Here is an 18,802-nt window from a genome sequence, read left to right on the forward strand (position 1 = left end):
CTGAACGTCCCCCTCCTCTGCTGTCCCTGCAGACGGGCAGGATCGCCTACAGAGCGGCGCTGGTAGCTGTTGTTTTTTTTTTTTTTAGTTTGAGGGTCTCATTTTATAGGGCAAGATTTCAACCACAACCCCTTGTAACTCAGTTCCGAGGAATTAGGGTGACACTCAAAAACAAGGGGTAGGGGTAAAAATAAGAAACGGGATTGGGCCTTTGTAAACTTCAGACAGTGACTTCTGTGTCGAGGTCACAGGTAAGGTTTCCACGTCTGTGTCAGCTAAACATTCGGCACATCCTCTGATTTCACATGAGGGTTTTGCTTTGACTTTCTTGACAGCATATGAGCAGTTCTGTCGGAGGGTTTTCTTGGCCTTCCGGATCTTGCCTTGACTTGACATTTCAGACAGTATCAGATTGCAAGCTGGAAGCGCTTTGATATCTCAGATTCTCAGCCAGCTGCTCAGCAAAGGGCAGCTTTAATCAGCTGAACCATCGCCTCCTCTTACGTTTGCTTACAAGACATGTTAGAGGCTCATGTAATCTAAACGTTTCCACCCTTCATCCAGTTATGAAATCTGATCACTGGTGACGCCCTTGATATACATGGAGTAAAAAGCCTGTATGTCACTCAAGATGGTGAGAACAGGGCCTTGGTGTATGAATTTGCTGCATCAGAAAATAAACACAGGTCCAAACGGAGTTCATCTCTGCTGGCTTGTCAGAAGATGCCCCTGGTGGACACTGAGCTGCTTTGACAGGTGCGGCCAGACCTGCTGCTGGGGTGCTGTACAGTGACAAGCTGCGAGAATGACCTTCAACTGATGGTGATGTGCTTCCTTAAGGGATGGATATTTTATTTGGGTTATTCATTTTCATATGCATCAATACATTATTCTAGTCATAAACCAATACAGTGCTCTGCTGAGATGTTGCTATTTCAGTTAAAGTGTAATGCACCATCGGCTGGTTGGGTCCTGACATACTCTTGGGTTCCACATCATGCAATCAGTCTAAAGCACCAGAGGAAAAGACTGTTATTAAAATCACAAGGTGAACTGATTTGTTTCCATTCCACGCTGCACATGCCTCATTCAAAGGCCAAATTAAGGAAAACAGTACTCTGCAGACAGATATCCATCCGTTTCTCAGCCCAGGCATTTCCTTACATCCTATGAGAGATGTAGAAGCAGGAGGAATGCTGTTGTTGGTGGATTTATTCAGGAAAATAAGGTTGTTAAAGATTTCAAAACTGTACAAGCTACTGATATTTAAAAATGCTTCATTGATGTGTCCTTTAGGCAGTTCTGATGGTCTTTCATTTGCCATGCTTTGTAGAAACCACTGTCAATGGTCAAAGCTAGGCATTTGGGAGCATCCTATCAGAGTGAAGACGATGTGGTATCGTCCATAAAATTGCAATATCACACCCATAATGTAAATAATGCGATACTTATACGGATTGACTTCAATACTTAAAACATGCATGTTTATCGGATCACAGATGGTAAGATTTGGTGAATTATTGACATAATCCAGACACTCAGACGGCTGGGCCTTTGTTTTTTCTTAAAATTGCTTATACATTTTTTGGGGTTTGTGTTTTCATGGGGCTTATTTTGCTGGCATGGCCAAACCAATCTGTTCCGTTTACAAATAGAGCTCTGTAGAATTCAGACATCAACACAAAGAACTGAAAACTGAATCAGAAACTGTGTAGAACCTGAATTTACAGTGGTCCCAAAAAGTATTTGGGCTAGTTCATAATGTTAAAAAAAAATGTTAAATTAAGTTGCATTTAGTTTAAACAGGTCATTTGTTCTGGTGAAGTATTCTTTCAAAAGTTTGAGCATCATTTGAGCAGTTTCTCTGCAGACGTCTGCAGGTTTACATTGAAATTGCCTTTGAATTGCCTGGGAATTTCCTCGCTGTGTGTGAATTTCCCCACTGTGGTGTGAATTTCCCCTAGTAAAGGATTTTCTTATCTTATCTTTATGCACTTCAGAGTTCATGACCAACACCATTATATGAAAAACAGGCCAAGACATTGAGTTCGTTTACATGCACTGAACAATCCGATCATAATCAGATTTCTGCAGTTATCGGAATATTCAACTGGTCACGTAAACATCATACTCCGATCTGGAAATATTCAATATTCTTCATCTCCTAGATGACATATGTTTGTATTTTTAGGTCAAGTGGTACGACATTTAAAAAAAAAAAAAAAAAAAAGTCACAACATGAAGTCTGAGTTTTACATTTGTCATGTCTTCTTCTGTCAGTTTATTGGCTGGTAGTTAAGCACAAATTATGATTACTGCCTGACTTATGTAGACCCAGAGTTTAAAATAAAGATAAAATCAGATTTCTGCAGTTATTGGATAATTAAGTGCATTTAAACACACTCATTGACATTTCAACCTTTGCGCTTTACAGTAGCCTCAGTGCAGTCTGGCTGGATTTCTTTAGGCTTTCATTCCAGACTTTCTCCACAAAGCTACCATCGGTTAAATGTGCTAAAAAGTGCCTTTCTTCAAGGGTCCAAACACATTTGGAGGCCACTGGTAACCGATGGTAACTCGTATCATTTGATTTGCTCATAAAAGAGGCCCAGTCAAGTCTACTGCCATCACACCAATGACATATTTGACCTATCCTACTTAGCACACGTCTAGATCATCCATCCAGCTCTGCTCAAACCTCTTTGCACTGTATCTGGAACATTCCAGACACATTCATCACTGATACAGACTGTGGAGGCGGTCTGCCTGGTGTCAGTACCTACTGGTGCTCAACATTCTGAACATTCAGGCATATGCTCAACGGCCACTTTATTAGGTACCTTGCTAGTAAAAGGTTGGACCCCCTTTTGCCTTCAGAACTGTCTTAATTCTTTGTGGCAAACTTTCAACAAGGTGTTGGAAACGTTCCTCAGAGATTCTGGTTGGTTATTTGTGTTCCTGTAGCCTTTCTATCATCTGGAACCAGTCTGCCCATTCTCCTCTGACCTCTCACATCAACAAGGCATTTTCGTCCACACAACTGACCGCTCACTGGATGTTTCCTCTTTTTCGGACTGTTCTCTGTAAACCCTAGAGATGGTTGAGCGTGAAAATCCCAGCAGATCAGCAGTTTCTGAAATACTCAAACCAGCCCGTCTGGCACCAACAACCACGCCACGTTCAAAGCCCCTTAAATCCCCTTTCTTCCCCGTTCTGATGCTCGGTCTGCACTTCAGCAAGTCGTCTTGACCACCTCTACATGCCTAAATGCAGTGAGTTGCGGCCGTGTGATTGGCTGATTAGCTATTTGTGTTAACAAGCAACTGAACAGTACCTAATAAAGTGGCCAGTGAATGTATGTATGTATGTATATATATATATATATATATATATATATATATATATATGTATGTGTGTGTATGTATATGTGTGTGTGTGTGTGTGTGTGTGATATTTATATGTTTATATATATTATATATGATAACAGGTAGTTGGTAATGTGTCATCATGGAAAGCACCATAGAATCAAAAAAAAAAAGCATCATAAAATCAGAATTTTCTCTAAAAACATCCTTAAAAACAGACTAAAAAAATCCAACTTAGTGAAATGTACAACTCAATATTTACAAATATTGAAAAGTAATAAAATACAGTAAGTGGAGCTGATAAAATGGACAACAATAATAACATTATAATTAGATTTCCTGGTCATGTGATGTTTAAGCACTAGAACATGAGAGGGAGTGTGTTACTGCGAAATAACGGCTGTGATCTGGTGTCTGTAGATCATCACAGCCGTGATGTTATTGGTGATAACTCACTCCTCCAGTGCTCTACTGCTTTAATACAGCAGTTAAATAAATACAGTAAGAAATGAATAAACTGGCCGTGAACGACGTTTAAAATGTTTTAATGTTCAGTTCCTTCACCAATTATATCTCCTTAACGAGCAGCTTGTTGCTACGTCAGAGTAACGAGCTCCGCCCACTCGCTGCTCAGCGGGCAGTTCGTTCTCCAGCTCCACACAGACCGACTGACAGTTTGGGAATTTAGTGTCGTCCCATCTTCAGAGTCGGACCAAATCGGCTGTTGGTCAGTTGTGATCTTAACAGTGTCCGTTTTCTGTTTGTGGCAAAGTAAGAAGTAAAAACGGCAACAGCGTCTCAGCAGAGTGATACAGTGTTTGTGGGGGGGGGATGTGATGCTATGGTGAGATAACAGCACAGATAGAACATCTTTCAACCAATCAGCTTGTGTGGCTGGAACTAACTGTTGTATAACTTAAAGTATTTGACCTTTGAAAGTAAAAGACCCTTTTCCCACAAATAAATAGCAGAACAGTTTTTAGTGCCTTTTAGTAAAATTGATTGTTACCATATGGCAACACCATGAAATAGAGGGTTAAATTTAGCCCAGATGCTTTTAATAATGAATTCTTTTCAGACTCTAGCCAGTAAAAAACCTGGATAATATTAGCAGTGAGATATTTAGTTTTTCTGAATACTGAAATCAGCTCTTAGTAATTTGATAACAACGCCATGTAAACTGTCAGATATGTGTAGGCTGTGTTTCTGTGTTTTGATCTCACTCCAGAGACAGAGATGTTTGAGGCTGTGGAGCTAATGAGGAGGAAGAAGAGCCGTCATTGCATAATAGCCATCCATAGCAGGTTCTGTTTGTGCGTCCCTCCTGACACCATCAGGGGTCAGAGAACTGTGGTACACGGAGATGATCAACGGAGCAGACTGACGGGAAATGTTTCTTAGCCAGGAACCTGTTTGAGGGTGGTGACTTCCAACTAGTTCAAACTAAAGTTATCAAAGAAGATATTTGAGGAGGTTCAGGTGGAAAAATTGAACCACTGGTGAAAATGAATCAACAAGGTAACGTCATAATGGCTGGTTGTTAATAGTAATGGCAAAAATAATTGTCATAAATGTCATCATTGGACTTTTAATTTAGGCTCTACGTTTCCCCTGCTGTTTAAAACGCTCACGCCTGTCAGAGACTGTATGAATTGGGATACTTTGACAGTACAGTATCGTGTGTTTCATCAGTAGTTGTAGAACACTGACCAAATGCAAAATTAGTCCCATTTAATTGGATTTGGTGTGACGCAGTATGCCAGATATTGAATAAACGTCATTATGATTCTCAGGTATTGATTGAATTTTTTAAATGTAGACATTCTTCTGTTTTTTTCTGTTCCAACTAATCAGATGTCTGAAAAGATAAATAATGTGGTGTATCGTGAAACTTTCTTGGAAGTATAATAACGATATTAGATTTTTGCCATATGGACCCTAATTTCTAGAAATGATTGCAAACTTTAAAAACTTTAAAAGTTAAAGCCATTGTAGAACAATTTTGATTGATTGGTAACTTCATTGGGTTCATCTAGTAATTCCAGGTGGTTGCTGTGGTGTTGCTGTAACATTACTATGGTATTCCAACTTGTTGTTAAGGCATTACTTGGTGGTTGTTGGATGGATGCTAAGGTGTTACAAGCCTGTTGTTTTCACTTGTGGTTGCCAAGGTCACTAGGCCGTTGCTGTGTCTTTCCAGGTGGCTGCATAGGTGTTGCTAGATAGTTATGTCAACCCAGGTGGTTGCTAAGGTGTTGCTAGGCCATTTCTATAGAATGCCAGGTGGGTGCTTAGATGTTCTTAGATGTTGTGGGGCCATTGCTATAGTGTCCCAGGTGATTACTAAGATGTTGCTTGGCCATTGCTATAGTATCCCAGGTGGTTGCTAAGAGGTTGCTAGGCAATTGCTATAGTATCCCAGGTGGTTGCTAAGATGTTGCTGAGCCATCGCTGTAGTATTCTAGGTGGTTGCGAAGATGTTGCTGGCATGCTTGTATGACCATGTTGAAAATCCCCCCATTTATTTAGTGAAAAAAGTGATTGAATGAACATTTCAAAAAGAGAAATAATCATATTCAGGTTTTGGCTCTATGGCCCTGCAAATGTTCTTGGATCTAGCTCTAAAGCTGTAGTAGGAGTAGTGTTGCATTTTTGACTGTAGAGTAATAAGAAGGAAGGAAGACCATGAAGTTGGCTTTTTCAAGCTTTTTGATAGACAGGCAAAGGTGTGCTAGTACTGGCCCTTTGTGAGGGCTGAGGAGGAGCTGATTGCATAAAGAAACGAAAGAGGAAAATGTAGAAAGGGGTAGATGAAAAGAAGATAGACAGAGAAAGAAGACAGAGTGTGATCACTGTTGATGTTGGCCTTTACCACAAACGCGTGCCTGTGGCGGACCAGGCAGGAAACGGTCCAAATTCTCGCTCTGTCTGTCACACATACACCCATATGTAAGGGGGGCTACTGTTAATGCTTAATGCTGTGCTTGGTAACAGTCTAACTATGCGCTGTGTAGTGCACATGATTTTGCTGCTCCGCTTCATGTCTGACTCAGAGAGGATACTGTGGGTTGACCGTGCTGTATTCATCATTCTCTCTGCTTAAAGAAGGAAATATGTCATATCTAAATGCCCGCTGGCAGATACAGAATTCTGGAAAGGTGTCTCTCTCTCTCTCTCTCTGCCTCTCTCTCTCTCTCTCTCTCTCTCTCTTCCTCTCTCTTCCTCTCTCCCTCTCTTGCTCCCTCACTCTCACACACACACACTCACACACACACACACAGTCTTGTTTCTGTGAATTGTGGGGCCATTACATGGAGACTAGAGACTTACCCAAACCTTAACCAGAACTACAACTTGCCTGTCCCTAACTTTAACGTTACCCTCGTTTTAAAGTGTAATCATTTTTGTGGCGGGGATTTATGTGGGGTCCCCACAAGGAAGAAAGCTCCCCTCAATGTGAGTGTATTAACAAGTTCTGGTCCCCACAATGTGGCATAAACCTAGTCAACACACACACACACACACACACTCTCCATTAGGTGCGATTTTCACGCTTCCACCAGTAGTAACAATACACAGGTTTAGCAGCAGATGGGGATGGTGTAACCATATCTACACGAAACAATCTATGCTTGGTCCCAATTTGTTTTGGTTGTGGTTCACGATATGAGCATGTTGTGGTGTCTATGATATGATGGCATTCCCACCATGGGATATCAACATATCATCTCAGTCCAAAAGTGGACCAGTGATTCCCCCAGGATTGCTCAGAGTAAAGGAGAGAAGTGCTGGACAGTGGCCTTCACACTAATGCCATCAGCTCCATGCTGAGTGGAATCTGTTTATTCTCTAAATCCGCTCTTTTCTCAAGAAGTCATTTGTGCATGACCCAGAATGCCAGCGGGCAAGCGGCCTACCTCTGAAAGTCTCATGTTGACAGATGTGTTGAGTCAGAAACATAAATAACGTCTTATCTGGAATCGGGGTGTGAGCATTTAAGGTGGAATATCAACCGCATTTCCCTTCTCTTGGTTTCTGTTTTGATTCCTTCTCTGCTTCTGTTGCAGCTGTTTGAGCAGGGAGCTGCCTCAGGCCTACCTGCCCCACAGGAGTGTACGCGTGGTGGTGTGTGTGGCTCCATCACTCAGTACTGCTTCTCTGACCTGAAAACACACACTTTGGCAGGATGTCTGCGAGGGAGCGACAGCGGCCGTGGTCCGTGTACAGGGCCAGCACACTGGACATCTCCTCTGAGATGCTTGGCCTGGCTCTGGCAGGTCAGTTACAGTTTATCTGCTATTCTGTATAATACATGTATAACACAATCAGAATGAAAGATTTTTACATTTGATCTACCTAAACTGCAATTGGGTTGCAGAGCATTTAAGGGGGAAAATTAACCACATTTCCATTTACATGGCATTCTATATTTGGCTTCTATATTTGGCTTCTGTTTTGATTCAGATTTATTTCCTTCTCTCCCTTTGTTGCGGCTGCTTAGCTCAAATTCGTAACTGCAACTATTGCACTTTAAGGCTTTACGCAGTGAAAGTTCTCGTGCGACTATAGTTGCTCGAAACCCACATGAAATTAAATTGCATTTGAGTTATATTACTAAAAGCATCTTGAAACTCACTCGAAGCAATGTCTCAGAAATCAGGCTGCATCATCATAACCGTTACTTGTAATAACTCCCAATGGGGCAGCTTTTGGTGGCATTGAATGCTTTGGACGTCTGGTTCCCTTCACCACCACTGTAAGCAGTTCTGACTGTAGAGCAGAGCATTTCACAATAAACCTTTCTAAATGACTTTGTTTGCATCTTAACCATATAACTATGCAGAAACTTTGTAAAACTGATGGAATTCTGATTGAAGTACCAGACAATTAGCTTAGTGACTGTTTCTAGGCTTGTTATTCAGTTACATAAACCGTAAACTCTCTCGCAGAAAAAGTTATGGAATGAGAAATGTGTTCATTTGTGGGGGTTTTTCTTGCTACTTCTTGCTCAGGCATGTTTAATCTGGCACATTATCATGCCAGTCTGATATTGTTGTCATGGGCTGGATTGTGTAATAAGACCTGCCTTGTTTCTTCCTTATAGGGAACAGTCAGGACCCGGACGAGCCTGTGCTGGAGTTCAGTCTCGGTCAGTGCTGCGCCTCTGTATCATTTCATCAAATTACACTCTGCTTTGCTTTTCTCATACAGCAAGGAGGTCATGGCCAGTCGGACATTAGTTTAGCCATTAGCTGAGCGTGTTGGCTCCTGTCCCTCTGCTGTAAGCACTCTATGGCGGTCTAATATCATCCTGAGGCCTGAATGGATGCATTTGTGTCCCGAAATGTTTCTAAACCGCAGCAGCGGTGAGGCTCTGCAGGAAGGAGAATGTTTCTGTGAATCGGCAAGTGTTTCTACCGTGTATGCGTGTGTATATGGGAGGCCAGTGGCAGCGTTAGGCTAAAAGCTTCTGTGTTTGGTTTCTTCTGCTCCTAATTCTCTCTGGAAAGCTAAATAGAGGCTGATCCTATCTCCAGCTCCACTGGAGCCTCTCCACATAGTTATTAACAGCCATGTCTGTTTTGTGTACACTGGACACTTTATGGAAAATTCTCACCCTGCCGTGACCTTGGTGTGTGTGTGTGTGTGTGTGTGTGTGTGTGTGTGTGTGTGTGTGTGTGTGTGTGTGTGTGTGTGTGTGTGTAGCCTGCAGTGAGCTGACTACTCCGAATTTGGACCGCAAGCCCAACAGTTTTGTGTCCGTGAGCTGTACCACGCCACCTCAAGCCTTCTGGACCAAACATGCACAAACAGAAATCATTGAGGTAATACGCTGCCCGTTCACTGCCCGGCTTTTAAATTTCCTTCACGACAGCAGTTCTTGGAGTTTTTTCAAAATTTCAAAAGTCAAAATTGGCTGCAGCTTCGTTTTCTGACTGTACTTTCTTTAGTCTTTGATCCAAAATGGTTTGTTTGTTTGTTTTTTAATTGTACATGTTTTCAGGAAAACTTTGTTCTGTTCATCTTAGGCCCAATCCCATTTCTTCTTTTTACCCCCCTTTTGGGTGTCACCAATTATTTATTCTCGCCCACTGTTAATTCTTTGGTGACACAAAGCTGAAGTCAGATATTCACCAGCTCCTTGTTCGTATTTTCCCGTTCCATCTTATCACTGTGATCTGAGTGTGATATCGTGATGCGTCAAGTAGCACATCATCACTGTCCAGAGAAGTATCCCCAAGATAGTAAATTTACAGGAGAGGGCAAAAACAGTCCTACCCCTCACTGTAAGTCAGTGTAAAGAGATTTTAGAGCATTTCTATTGGTCCATTCATCAGGACATTTTTACACAACGTGAAGAACAGCCAGAGTGATTAGAGAGTGAGAAGGTACTTGGTTTCCTATGGGCAGCAATGGTAGAAGTATTATGCAAAAAGAGTTTAATGATATGTAAAAATGTTAAACATCAATTTATGTTGACGTGCAGTTCATTCAGTTCAGCTGATGTTGATGTTCAGACGTTCAGACTGTTGTGGTCTCCGTTTTTTAGGGCACAGCAAATCCCATGTTCCTCAGCAGCGTGGCCTTCTTCCAGGACTCTTTCATCAACCAGCAGACACAGATCAAACTCTCTGTGTACGACGTAAAGGACCGCTCCCAGGGAACGGTGAGTAGCACCCGTGTGTGTGTGTGTGTGTGTGTGTGTGTGTGTGTGTGCGAATAGGAGAATATTCTAAGAAAAAAGCACTCACATATACATTTCCTACTTCTTTCTCTTTCTGTTTCTCGTTCCCTTTTTCTCTCTGTAGATGTATTTATTAGGCTCAATAATGTTCCCGGTAAAAGAACTACTGCAGGACAAGAACCACACGCTACACCTGCCGCTCAGGTATGGCCATATTCAAGGATGTCTTCAAAATTCCTTATGGAAGCTGCTTTGAAAACAAATATGATGCTTTATAGATGCAAAGCACCTCTCGCCTTGTAACTCCACACACGCACACACACACACACACACACACACACACACACAGCAGGTAAAAGTGGCCCGAATCTGATTTCCTCAGCAAATCCGTTTTATTTGTAGTTGCCTGTTAAAATGATCTCTAAATGTGATCTGTATGCGACATCAGTCTGAACAGATCAGCTCCTAAACTGACCCGCATGTGCAAAAGAACAGAGCTTCACATGGCTCATTCAGAGGTAAACAATCATGATGGCCAGCGAACACCAGACACTCCCGGAGGGTTTGGTTTCATCTTTGCCAGTTCCAGTGGTTCACAGCTGGACTTATCACCCACAATGTGTTCGAGTTCACCGTAAAAAGGCCACGTTATTCGGCCACGGCCACTTCTTTGGTTCCTGTCCCTAAATTCTTTAAACCTTTTTGGCGCTCCAGCCTCGGTCTCCTCCGGCTATGTTCGGCCGTTTCGTTCAAAGCCTCTTTGAACACAGATCGGCTGCGATGGGTCTCCTATAATTTTTTGGTAAGGAAACATCAGCCTAAATGTTTGAGTCTCAGCAGCTCACAATTATGATGACTGTCAAGCTGGACTGTCACAAGAATTCCGATCTGGCTGTTCAGACAATGCGGCTCGCATTGCTGCAGATCGGATTTGGATCTCAATACCACATATGAAAGCGTCTCAAATCGGAATAGAAAATGTCTGATTCAGTGCGTTTTTCACACTGACACGCAGACACACAGCTGTGTCACATATGAGGAAAAAGATCGGATTTGGGCCACTTTTACCTGCTGTGTAAATGTAGCCTTATTCCCTCCATCACACATTCGTTTTTAGTTGGCCAGTGGTTCTCCATGAGAACAATTAGCACTTGTGCACACTCCTATTTACTGATCTATGGAACCCAGAGGAACTTCAGATAGGTTAGAAGACCATGACCGTGGGTACCTGCCGCTAAAGGAGTGGTGCTTCATGTCAGTGACACTGTGTCCTTGTTCTAACTGGTCTTTATAGCTTAAAGTCCTTGTTATTTTTTGTTCCTTAGCTCAGCGGAGAACAAGCAGGTGGGGAATATTACAGTCATCGCCTGGCAGCTGGAGGAGAAGAGGGACCAGCGGGTGCCGGTCGCCCGTTTACCGGACACCATCAATGGCAGGGTCAGTACCAACAAAATTCAATTGCTACTTCCAAACTAATAAAGCCATCAATCTCTGACCTTGTAGAGGTTTCACTCATTTATGATTCTTACGAAACAATTCAGTGTATCCTGAAATCTCAAATTTGACTGATTTTGATGATTTCATTAATTTTACTAATTGAATTTGATGATTCGATTTGTGTGTTTTTGCACGATTCAGAATTATTTAAAAATGAAATACAATGATTAGAGTAACTGTTCATACTGTACTGGAATATAGACAATAAAAACATTGCTTTAGTTTACTGAGCTCTCATTTTTACCTTTTAATTTTATTTTGGCCAAAAGTAAAACGTTAATATTTATGTTTTTATATTGAAATTATATTCCACTGTCGGTGTCTTTAAGTCACTACTTAAGACTTCTGCATTGCTGTGATGCACTTTACATGTTTTAAGGGTGAATCCTGCCAATTTATAACCAATTTCTACATAAATCAGTGGTCAAAATATATACAAAGATATCCAGTGGTTCTAGAGAAACTTACAGACTTAGATTTTCTTTACAGCGGTGGCAAATGGACCCAGGCAAGTCAATAATATAGCTGTTTTACTTACCACCTGGAACCACAACTGCTGAGCTTTATATGTAGTGCTAATGATGGTAAAATAGTGGTAAATCTGAAAAAATCTAGCCTCTTAAACTCCTTGGAACCACCGGTGGTTCCAAAATGCACTTCATCATGTTCTTCATAACTTTAATATTTCATAAGCTCCATTCAGAAGCTGGGCGTCGTATGAGGCTGGAACTCTTGTCATTTTATATCCTTATAATAAAAGAAGCTGAACTCAGTTTGTTTTTCTACTGAAAGTCGACCCGTTTTTCCCCAAATCTATAACTAACTATAAACAGACGGCGTCTCTTCAGTGATCTGCTCTGGAAACATCACTTTTAGAGAACAACACAAAGAGCGTCTGAGATTTTTGGCTTTCAGCAGTAAATTGTAAGCATATAGTGATATTTGTAGATCATAAAACACATTTTATGTTAACTTGAAGGGAGCTTAAATATGAATAAATAAATCTTAAAAAATAATAAAAAAAAAAAGTAATTTATTTTAAAAATGTATTTCATGCAGTTACTGAATAATTTGCCTTACGATTTGGTCACGCAACTTTAGATGGACAAACCAAAAAACACCCTGCAACCCAATAAGAAGTTAAAGTCTACAGAAGTCTGGTTCCCATCATCTCCATTGTTAATCATTCTGACTCAGTATCTTTCTGTAGAATTGAGCATTTTACATGAAACCACTCAGAATGACCTTGTTCACATTTTATCCATTTCATTATGCAGAAATTCCGACAAATCGGTGGAGTTCTTCATTAATACACCCTTCTGATAATCCACTGCTAGTGTGAAAGGTCCTAACGTCTGTATGCCTTTTTCCACAGACAGTCCTTGCTGTAGATGAAAGTCTGACAGAATCAATGGGAATTCGAGCCAAATATGCATCCTTAAGTAAAGACACACTTCTGCGATCAGGTAAAGGAAAAAGTGGTTATCAAATAAACATGAGATACACAGAATGTGCTGCATTATATTTTGCCTTCATTGTGTTTCTTGAGTGACTGTCTAGCTAATTGTAACTGTCAGGTTTGGAAGGCGTAGTGGTGCAGAGTATTGAGATTTATCGCTCTATTAACTGTGAAACGTTCTGCTGTGTTTATTCCTGTTGTAGCTGGATTCTGTCACTGAGTTTCGACTGTTTGTATGATCTGAGACTGAGTGTTCATGTGGGCACACGTCCAGCCCACTGAATCATACACAACCCAGCCTCCACAGTGTCTTGTGTTTGGACAGGAGTTTAATCAGCAAGAACATTGTAGATTTCAGCCCCTTGTGTTAAAAGAATCTCCTGCATTCTGGCTACAATGGTGTAAATGTCCGTATCATCATATTTTATTTGTATAGCCTTAAATAAATGAGGTACATTATTACAGCAATAAGCAGCTCACAGTGGACTTTCACTTGGAGCAAAAAATGGAGCAAAAAATCCAGGAGGATGGACATTCTGTATAGTGTATATACAGCTTCTGCAGTTTGGGAACCCCTGGATCTACTTTGAAAAATGCTCAAAAATAAGAGGAGCACTGTAGTGATGTTCGGGTTTGGAGGTGGAGCTGCGAGGTAAACCGGTCAGCTGGGCTGCTGTTTTTAAAACTAAAGTCAGCTCCCAGAAAATCTGGAGAGAGACAGAATCAACTGACCCTTTTAGCAGCTGAGAGTCTTCAACGAGGGAAGGTGTTTCTGAGCAGGCAGTGCGTCTCGAGCCTTAACAGTATAAGCCACTGACTCAAACTGCTGAAGAGTTCCCCCTCAAATTCACGTTCCCCTGTATAAACTGAACCCTCTGGAGCACTCACTGAACAGAAAACAACGGCAAGCATCACTGGAACTATGGAAAGTGAACAAGAAAGGCTGTACGGATGAAAGGTTGACACAGTCGGTACCATTGGCCATTTAACATTAACTTTTCCTGAACTGTTGCGCTTTCCGTAGTCCCAGTGTTGCTTGCTGTTGATTTCCAGTGAGTCGCGCCCAAGGGTTCGATTTGTGAAGGGAAACAACATTGAATCGGATGCAACATCAGCAGCTTTATGGAGACTCCTTCAGGTTACTCGATCATACATCTAACATTATTAATTAATGTGCTAATCAATACATCTTTACTACAACCTAAGCTCAGATTAACTGGGTTATTTACAGGTTATTGGTGCAGACAGCTGGTGAGGTAGTGCTGGGGGTATTTAGCTCAATGTGTGAGTGTGTTTATCTCTTTGCTCGAGCCTCCTATGCTTTCATATTTATGAGAGCAGCACATGTAGGGCGTCATCAAGGGGCAGTAACGTTGGTCATGGTACTTTCAGCTGTTGATGGAAAAAAGGTCTTAGGGTGGAGTTACTCTTTAAAAGAAGCGAAAACAACCTCCGCAGAAAAACTATCTGCACGTTAGTGCATGACTGCTTAATATTTTATTCATCAAAATTAATGGCTTAATTTTTGGACCCTCACCAGCTGCTTAGAGGAGTCCATGGTTTTTGAGTGATAGCAGGTGTGAAGTCACAGATATACACATCCTGGAATTGTCAGAAGCTGACAGTTTTCTAATTGGCAGTTGTTGTCCTACCTAAACAGTCCTAATGAGTCAGTTACTCAAGAGTTACGTAAGAAATGGGTGTCCAGACTATTTCACATACCGCAATAATTTTTTTTATGTTTTTCCGCATTTATCAAACTAGAGCAACTGTGAATTTACATTTGCAGAAACATTTTATTTACATTTATTATGCATATTAAAGTTGTTTGCTGCAATGCTTGTGTTTAATTCTTTTCACTTCCCAATCAACCAAATATGTAATCAGGCTAGGGGGTGCCCTAACCTTTGCATACAGCTGTATAGTTCAGTGAACAGCTAACGTAAGCTAGCTGGCTTTTTTACCACAACTCTGAGCGACAGGCAGCATTATGCTGACTAAGGCCGTCTTATTTTGGGAAGGTTTACATTGTACCATATTCTTTTTTTTTAGCTTTTTAAAATATTAAGCTACTGTATCAAAATGTACGATTGTGACGGTTTCCACTAAGTTCTTCATCATCATCATCATCATCGTTAACCGCTAGTCCGGATGGGATCGCTGTAGCAGTTGGGAGAGCAGAGAATCCCAGACGACCCCCTGTCCCCTGCAACTTACTCCAGCTCATTCCCGGGGACCCCACGCTGCTCCCAGGTCAACATGGAGATGTAATCCCTCCAGTAGGTCCTAGGATGACCCCAGGGTCTTGTCCTGGTAGGCTGTGCCTGGTACACCCCCACCAGGAGGCGTCCAAGGGCATCCGGATCACATGCCCGAACCAACTCAGCTGGCTGCTCTCAATGCTCCTCCGAGCTCCTCCCGGATGACCGAGCTCCTCATCCTGCCAAATCAAGTCAAATTCATTTGTAGCGCTTTTTAAAACTGATGTTGTACCAAAGCAGCTTCACAGAATTCCAGTAAAGACAATGTTTTCACATGAGATATAAAACCCCCAGGTGAGCAAGCCAAGGGCAACAGTGGCAACGAGAACCTCCCTCAGAGCTGAGGAAGAAACCTTGGGTGGAACCAAGGCTCACCGGGGGGACCCGTCCTCCTCTGGTCAGACTACCTACAGAGTTATTATACTACTAATAATAATAGCAGTAGTATTAGTAGTAGTGATAGCTGGGAGTCCATGAAAACTTCAGTGTAGGGTGGGCAGCTAGTCCAAGGCAGGTGGCGGTAGCTGGGGCGTGGGCAGCTGGTCGCAGGAGAGCTCGACAGTCAGTTGTCCATCAGTTTCTGGCCGGACAGGTGGGCGGTCATTTACTCAGAAAAAGGCAGGGAGATGGAAGTAGTTTTGTTCTGTTTGGGTGTATGTAAGACAGAGAATGTGAACATTCCCAGAGTGTGGCTAACAACTCTGGCAGATCTGACTATGACAGCTTAACTAGAAGGAGAGAACCAGAAGGACACACAGACACAGGAGCACTCTGAACCCGAGTAGAGTGTAGCCCGCCACCCTGTGAAGAGGCTCATTTCCGCTGCTTGTATTTGCGATCTCGTTCGTTCGGTCATCTCCCACAGCTCATGACCATAGGTGAGGGTCGGGATCTAGACCAACTGGTAAACGGACAGCCTCGCCTTATGGCTCAGCTCCCTCTTCACCACTACAGTCCGGTACAGTGACCGCATTACTGAATACTGAAAGTGAATGTTATGATCCTTTAGAACTCATTTAAGCACTTAACTGCACCTTAAGGACCATGCCAAACCTTTTCAGGGTCCATGTTAAATTGTTTGCACCCTGAAGAACAATAAAGTTCCCACAGTACATTGAGGCTTGGGTTTCAGATTGAAGCTTATTCTTAGGGTTAGAGGAAAGTAAGGCTGAATTGAATAGACCTGTACTTAGATGTAGTTAAAGACAAGATTAGCATCTACAGTTCAGGTGGTAATTGCTGTTGTCAGATGAAACCTGTCTCTCTCGATGTTTGGCAGTGTTCGGGGGAACCATGTCGCGCATGTATAGGTTCCCCACCACTGACGGGAATCACCTGCGCATTCTGGAGCAGATGGCCGAGAGTGTGCTGTCCCTCAATGTTCCACGGCAGTTTGTCAAACTGCTGCTAGAGGAAGACGCTGCCAGGTATCTCTGCGCACACACCTACAATGTTTCTCTCAAACTCAATCAAAAATATCCTGATCATATTTTTGTCTCTAATCACCGCTCAATTGGTTGAGTGTTCTGATAGGCTGATACCAAACCCAGTCAGATATTTGCGCAGGCTTTTCAACATTTCTGCCTAGTTAAGTCAGAGTTGTTCACGGTGGTTGAGACGTCAGGGTATGTTGCTTCTACAGGCTCACAGAAAGTTATTACACTCAAGTGTTAGAGATACGCTGCCTAATGCCTGACTCATTGTTTCACGTTGTTTTTGAGATAAACCTTTGACTTAAATATGCTTTTTTTTATTATTCATGATTACTCATGGTGGAGAAGTACATGCATTGTTAGTCAAAATAGAGCCTGAAGAAAATGTGTTTTTTCAAATTTGTCAGTATTTTCAAAAGATCAGCACTGTATATAAAAACTCAGAAGACACGTGTCGGCTCACTGCTCGTTTTCAATAGTAAATAAAGTGGCTATATTTGCATAGGAGACATCACGACTCGTGGTTCCTTTCACCACCACTGGAGAGAAATGATTAGGTAAATTTCTCTACATTTACATTTACAGCGTTAAGCAGACGCTCTTATCCAGAGTGACTTACAAGAAGTGCTCTGTCTGTCTAGAGAAAGTCTCTTAGCTAGTTACCAGTAGGTTAGAGAGGAAGACGGTCCGGAGCTCATACAATACAATACACTACAATACACTACACTACACTACACTACAATACACTACAATACACTACACTACAATACACTACACTACAATACACTACACTACACTACAATACACTACACTACAATACACTACACTACACTACACTACAATACACTACACTACACTACACTACAATACACTACAATACACTACACTGCACTACACTACACTACAATACACTACACTACACTACAATACACTACACTACACTACACTACACTACAATACAATACAATACAATACACTACAATACACTACACTACAATACACTACACTACACTACAATACACTACACTACAATACACTACAATACACTACACTACACTACACTACACTACAATACACTACACTACACTACAATACACTACACTACAATACACTACAATACACTACAATACACCACACTACACTACAATACACTACACTACAATACAATACACTACACTACAATACACTACAATACAATACACTACAATACACTACACTACACTACACTACACTACAATACACTACAATACACTACACTACACTACAATACACTACACTGCACTACAATACAATACACTACACTACACTACAATACAATACACTACACTACAATACACTACACTACAATACACTACAATACAATACACTACACTACAATACACTACAATACACTACAATACACTACAATACACTACACTACACTACACTACAATACACTACAATACACTACACTACACTACACTACAATACACTACACTGCACTACAATACAATACACTACACTACACTACAATACAATACAATACAATACACTACACTACAATACACTACAATACAATACACTACACTACAATACACTACACTACACTACAATACAATACACTACAATACACTACACTACAATACACTACACTACACTACACTACACTACAATACACTACAATACAATACACTACACTACAATACACTACACTACACTACAATACAATACACTACACTACAATACACTACACTACAATACAATACAATACACTACAATACACTACACTACAATACACTACAATACAATACACTACACTACAATACACTACAATACACTACAATACAATACACTACAATACACTACACTACACTACACTACAATACACTACACTACACTACAATACACTACACTGCACTACAATACAATACACTACACTACACTACAATACAATACAATACAATACAATACACTACACTACACTACAATACACTACACTACACTACAATACAATACAATACACTACACTACAATACACTACACTACACTACAATACACTACAATACAATACACTACACTACACTACACTACACTACACTACAATACAATACACTACAATACAC

General features: G+C 41.3%; 1 protein-coding gene across 8 annotated transcripts in view; it reads left to right on the forward strand.

The window, feature by feature from the left end:
* inpp4ab (inositol polyphosphate-4-phosphatase type I Ab) overlaps positions 1-18,802 on the forward strand; it is an 89,681-nt gene that overhangs the window by 27,334 nt on the left and 43,545 nt on the right. For all 8 annotated transcript variants that reach the window (XM_017715215.2, XM_037536457.1, XM_017715219.2 and 5 more), the window contains exons 2-9: positions 7,433-7,642; positions 8,470-8,514; positions 9,072-9,190; positions 9,916-10,032; positions 10,175-10,254; positions 11,376-11,487; positions 12,923-13,013; positions 16,547-16,694. In XM_017715215.2, coding sequence (XP_017570704.1) covers positions 7,552-7,642; positions 8,470-8,514; positions 9,072-9,190; positions 9,916-10,032; positions 10,175-10,254; positions 11,376-11,487; positions 12,923-13,013; positions 16,547-16,694 — 803 coding nt within the window. In that variant the 5' untranslated portion in view covers positions 7,433-7,551. The remainder of the gene's footprint in view (positions 1-7,432; positions 7,643-8,469; positions 8,515-9,071; positions 9,191-9,915; positions 10,033-10,174; positions 10,255-11,375; positions 11,488-12,922; positions 13,014-16,546; positions 16,695-18,802) is intronic.

Source organism: Pygocentrus nattereri, chromosome 30 (assembly GCF_015220715.1).
Source record: "Pygocentrus nattereri isolate fPygNat1 chromosome 30, fPygNat1.pri, whole genome shotgun sequence".
Taxonomy (NCBI): domain Eukaryota; kingdom Metazoa; phylum Chordata; class Actinopteri; order Characiformes; family Serrasalmidae; genus Pygocentrus; species Pygocentrus nattereri.